At 45.0% G+C, this 5,997-nt stretch overlaps 1 protein-coding gene across 1 annotated transcript; it reads right to left on the bottom strand.

Moving 5' to 3' along the window:
* Positions 1 to 4,424: 4,424 nt before the first annotated feature.
* Positions 4,425 to 5,530, bottom strand: LOC124682673 (probable CCR4-associated factor 1 homolog 7). Its single transcript, XM_047217314.1, has one exon. The coding sequence runs from the start codon at positions 5,379 to 5,381 to the stop codon at positions 4,500 to 4,502; it is 882 nt and encodes a 293-aa protein (XP_047073270.1). The 5' UTR covers positions 5,382 to 5,530; the 3' UTR covers positions 4,425 to 4,499.
* Between the last annotated feature and the right edge of the window lie 467 nt (positions 5,531 to 5,997).

The following is a 5,997-nucleotide window of genomic DNA, read 5'->3' as shown; positions in this document are numbered from 1 at the left end:
CCATAATGCCAGATCGCAAACCGGTTTTGTGTTCCTACATGGTGGGACAACCATCTCATGGAAGTCTTCCAAACAGACTTTGGTGGCTACATCCACAAATTATTCTAAAATAATCGCATTATATGAGGCATCACGTGAATGCGTGTGGCTTCGCATAATGATGAACCACATACAACAATCATGTGGAAAATATTCTACTGAATCTCCAACCATTATCTTCGAAGATAATGCTGTGTAATAATGCTGACGTGTGTTGCTCAAATGCAAACGGGTTACGTAAAGAGCAAGATCACTAAGCATATTGCACCTAAATTGTTTTATCCTCACGAGTTACAAAAGAGTGGGGAGATAAACATTTTACAAGTCAAATCATGGGATAATCTCGCGCTGACATATTCACGAAGTCATTACCAGCTTCAACATTTGAAAATATGTTCACAAAATTGGTATGCGGCGAATTCAAGATTTGCAAGAATCAGGGGAGTATCCTCTCAACTATAACCCATTCAAACATTATATTACACTATTTTTTTCCTTTTTGAGTTTACTCTCATGGTTCTCATCAACACAAGAATATATATCATACCTCCTATTTTTCTCACCTGGGTTTTAAACAGATGTATACAAGGCATATTAATTGTTCTCTAAACTTACCGATGAGTTTTATCCTATTGAGGTTTTTTCATATAATTTATCAAAAGGGCAATGATTGTATCATTTTCTCCTTACTTTTCCCATGGGGTTTTGAAGGAGTTTTTAGCAACATATCAAATCATGTTCTCCCACAAAGTTTTTGGGGGAGTTATTCAAGAAAATATACGCTTGTGACCGAGACCAATATTTTCAAGATTATACAAGGAATAAAGACATACGAGAAGCAACTTTGTACAAGGGGGTGGTAAGATTCAACAGACGCCACTACGGAACTGACTTGAAGCAAACCGTCATTGGCAACTGTAATTAGCTTAGACCCGTGTTAATTATGTCCAAAGCGTCGTACGGACGCATGTGTAACGCCTTCTCACGCCAAGAGGCATCTTTTTGTAAACAGACGCACAAGTTTTACTCTCAATCTTTGAGTTCTAACACTTGCAATAAATAAAACTAGAGGGTTCCCACATATGCTCGGATCCGTAGATTATAGGCAATAAAGGTGGAAGAACTGCCGTGCTGACATGGGCAATTCACCGGACATGTCTATAATCCTACCATCATTTTTTATGTTGTTCCTCAATAGTAAATATGGTCTATAGATTTGGCATGCCAACTTTCGTATTTCCAGGTCTTGCAATAGCCCGTGCCCTGTGGTAAGGTGCCTCGTGTTTAGTATGAGCTCAATGACAGCACATACAGAATGAGATATTATCTTACATAAATGGGACATACCTGAGTGCGCAGGATTTGTGAAGCAATATCAAACCGAGAGTTGTGTTTTGGCACATGGACACTATGCAAACTGCTGTTAAAAGATATGGATCCTGCATTTGTGGGGTTGCAATCCTCTTTTGCCCTTGTGCGAGGACCAGCTATCTGGGTTCAGAAGATTCGAGGGGATTATTCCATAAAAATTCCAAAGAGTCCAATTGAGGACTGAAGAAGGTATCAGTGGGCTGGGCATCTGCCGCGGGAGATGCATCGACAACTCCGGGCTGGCTTTGTTGATGAGCTATGTTATTTGTTTGTATTCAGATTAGATTTTGGATTTCATATTTATATGTATTTATGATTGTGTGTTTCAAATGTTCGACTTATCAGTTATGATCGATTGTATACTATAAAACACAAAATTTAGAGAGGCTATTTCAGTGTGTTTCAAATGTTCGACTTATTGGCTCCCAGAAGTATATAATCCCAGGATGACCAGTACATTTGGAATAAATAGAAATAAATTTAGAACTGAAATTCTCTCTACTTGTTTTTGGTACTACGGTTTCTGTTCGTGCAAATTTGTATGCAAATATCAACATGTATATTTGTCAACAAAGAAGACGAAGTTCAGTGCTTCAAATAAGCAACAAATTTAGCACTTAACTTGTATTTTTAACACAGGTCAAAATATTTGTGTTTTTGTCCATAGAAAATTGCAAAGGGACATGAACATGTACATGTCCATACTTACTTTTATAAAAAAAATAGACATTTACTTACTTTTATAAAAAAAATAGACATTCATCAAATTATTTTTCACATGCAGGAGAGCCCAATTAGATTTCCGGGCTGTTTCAGGGAAACTGAGACCAGTAGTTTCAGAATCCCTAAGCCATCTCTCTCTGGTCCCTAAAACGATTTTAGGGCCTGAAAATATAGGAGTTCTACTGTAGATACTCTAATATTAACAGACTGGTATTACATCGCAAACAGAGTGGTCTTCTGGAAGCTACCGGCTGACCACAAGTAGAGCAAAGAGTTGAAAAAATGCATCTGCAGCAAATCAGAGCTATGCTATGCAAATATGCAATCACTAAATGGCATGTATACCTATCCTGTAAATAGCAGCCATCGTAATTTGTATTTTGCCACTTGCTGGGTCCTGCCTAACAATAAAGTGGAGCATGAAGTAGGAAAAGCATATGCCAGAGTGAGAATTGAGTAAGCATGCTCGATTGCAATGGGAACTGAATAATTATCATACTACTACAATTTGTTCATTGAGAAGTTCCCAATTGGAGCACGAGTTATGGCATGCCAGTTGAAAACAACTGTCAACATAGGCAACGATATGCAGTGAACCATAACCAACATCACAATAAGCAAAGAAGTATGCTAGACAGAACAGAGAATCAAATGATCTTTAAAAATATCAAACAACCCAGTATCAAGCATACTTGATTGCACAGACTGCAGCTCCAAGTGAGTCAGGAAACTGAATAGCATCATACTACCATTTGTTTTTCCAATATGAGCATGTGCAATGGCGTGCTAGTTGAAAAAAACGGTTGACGATATGCAGTGAATAACCATTATCATAACTTTAAGCAGTATAATCAAAACATTCTTGTTGCTTGAGCACGTAAAACAGGGTTATAGAAAATGATAAACAGATGAATGCTAGATAATACCTTCACAATTTATACGGCTACTATAAGGAACAATAAAATCTTATCACCAGTGAAGAGAAAACTGTAGGTCTGGTGTACAAACATCAGGTGAACATTTTCAGTTGAGTTGTTTTCACCATTTGGAGAATGGTGTCATCTTTGATAGATCAGTGGAACAAAGGAATAACCAGTGTCATAAAAGACATGCTTTGCATATAGAAGGCTGCTAAGATATACGAAGGATGCTTATCTCTCCACACATTGCATAAACCAGTGTTATGCAAACAATGATTCAATAGAAACAATGACCAAATAGGAACCACACTCACTGCTCTATGTAAATTACTCGTTGCTGAAAGAATGAAAATCGAAACAAACAATGAAGACACGTCAACACTCAACAGTCAGCATGATATACTACTACTGTAACCCTTCTGATCAATAAAGCAGCAAAATCTAGACCAGCCAGTTGACATTTCTATATGAATGACCGAGTGATGCAACATTAAACGCTGTAGTACAAACAGGAGTTCCTAAACGTAATTCCAACAGTGGTAGGACAAGTTAGAAGCTGCCCTACTGGTCAATACAAATGCTGAAGAGTTCTGAACTTTTATGTTCCCTATGAAATGCATACCGAAGATGGTTTGATGTACCAATGCCGGCTGAACATAACCCGGAAGCTATGCTACTGATCAATACTGAAAATGAAGAGTGCATACTGAAGATGAAAAGGACTGTCGGTTTGGTCTGCCAATTTCAGGTGACCAAAACTTATAAGCTACCTACTGGTCAATACTGAAGGAAGATAATGAGTTCTACAGTTTTCTGTTCAACTGGAATACATTTGCTACCTGATGATCTAAACTGTGCTGCTGGTTTTAACAATTGGGGGAAAAAAGCTCTGATAGAAGCAGTAAGGGAGACACCCAAACATTCAATTTAGCTAGCAATGAGAGAGGTTAATAGTAGTTGAGGTCTTGAGGATAATAGCTATACTATGGCAAGAACAAAGGAATAACCAGATGAGAGAGCATATATTCACCAGAAAGATTTTCTGAAAAGGACTGTCGGTTTGGTCTACCAATTTCAGGTGACCAAAACTTATAAGCTACCTGCGCTGGTCAATACTGAAGGAAGATAATGAGTTGTAAAGCTTTTTTCTGTTCAACTGAAATACATTTGGTACCTGATGATCTAAACAGTGCTGCTGGTGTAAACATTTTTTGGGGGAAAAAAGGTCTGACAATAGAAGTAGTAAAGGAGACACCCAAACATTCAAATTAGCTAGCAATGAGAGAGAGACGGTTAATCGTAGCTGAGGATAATAGCTATACTACGGCAAGCAGAATGGAATAACCAGAGATGATGAGAGAGCAACATGTATATTCAGCAGAAAGATTTTCTCATTTTTTTTCCGAATCATGATAACATAGTCTTATTTGTCTATCGATAACACATTCAGTTGGCAGCGGAGGAGGTGTTTTCCCCGCCAGCACCATCATCGAGAAGACCATACAACACACCAGCATAGGTCTCAGTGGAGCCTCTGAAATATACCTCCTTGAGCTTGGTGAAGCAGCGCAGGGTGAGCAGCGAGTCTGACCCGGCCTGGTGGCACGTCCCCACCCGGTCGACCCCGAGCAGCTCCCCGAGCTTGCTGAGGCCGCCGTGGAGGCTGTTGCAGTAGCGCATGAGGTGCTTGATGTCGTAGAGCACGGGGAAGTAGACCCTGACGAGGTCGAAGAATCCCGGGATGGTGTCGGGCAGGTTGCGGCCCGTGAGCAGCTTGACGAGGTACCCGAAGTCGTAGCCGCTGTGGAAGGTGACCCAGTGGAGGTCGGCGTTGAGCAGCACGCCCGACGACATGAGCAGCTCGGCGAACCGGCCCGCGTCGGCGCCGTCCGCGGCGAAGCGGTCGAAGTCGATGCCCGAGGAGCGGAGGAGGTCGATGGAGTCGGCGTTGGCCGGGTCGGACCGCGGGTCGAAGCCCCGGAAGTTGAACTGCCACGCGCAGGGGCGGTTGTCGGTGCCGAGGCGGGGGAGCGCGCCCGTGGAGTCGGCGAGGGTGAGGCCGAGCTGGATGAGCTTGAGCATGTCGACGTTGGCCTTGAGCGTGGCGTAGTTGAGCGCGTCGTTGGTGCGGAAGGCGCCCACGGGGCGGCAGACGATGCCCGGGAACTCGGTGTCCATGGCCACGTAGCGGTGGGTGTCGACGGCGTCGCGGATTACGGCGAACTCGGCTTCGAGGTTGTGCGCGTAGACCTCGCGGATCTCTACGTCGGCGGGCTTTGAGGGGTTGGAGGGAGAGGTGGTGGTGGTGGGGGGTGGTGAGGTTGACATCGGTGTTGGTGCATCCAAGGGCGCGGAGGGAGATCTTGTTGGGGAGGGTCGGGGCGGATGCGGGGCGAGGGTTAGGGTTTGCGAGCGGGGAGCGGCGGATCGAGCGCGGTGGTGGGGGAGGAAGGAGGAAGGCGGGGTGGCGGTGCGGGCTGACGGCGAGGGGGGCGGCGGGTCAAAGCAGGCGGAGAGGGGAGGTGGGCGAGGCCATGGGAGGTGGGCGATAAGAAGGGGAGCAGATCCAGGGAGGGGTGGGGAAGAAGGCGAGGGGAAAGTGGAGAGGCGGTGCAGCGAGCCGAGCCGAGCCGCCGGGACCTTGTCGGGCCCACCGCCACGTGGCGGGGCGGGTCCCGTTGCGGGTCCACGTTGCTGACAGCTGGGCCCTCCACGCCGCTGGGGCCCACGGCGTCAGGGCTCTGCTCCCACCACTTTCCTCCGAGATGCCGGTTGGTGACTGCGTGTGAGCGCGTCCGAGTTGCAGGACGTTCACGGCGGACACGCGATAGGCATGTGCGCCATTTCCCGAATATCTTTTCCTTTCCGACGCGTGCGTGCGTGGTCTTGACAAGTCGTCGCCAACTAAACCCGTTACCCGTGAATTGTGGCCGTAACTGAAAGA

The sequence above is a fragment of the Lolium rigidum genome, chromosome 1 (assembly GCF_022539505.1).
Source record: "Lolium rigidum isolate FL_2022 chromosome 1, APGP_CSIRO_Lrig_0.1, whole genome shotgun sequence".
Taxonomy (NCBI): Eukaryota; Viridiplantae; Streptophyta; class Magnoliopsida; order Poales; family Poaceae; genus Lolium; species Lolium rigidum.
The sequence above is the reverse complement of the archived record's forward strand: the minus strand, read 5'-3'. Positions and strand labels throughout refer to the sequence as shown.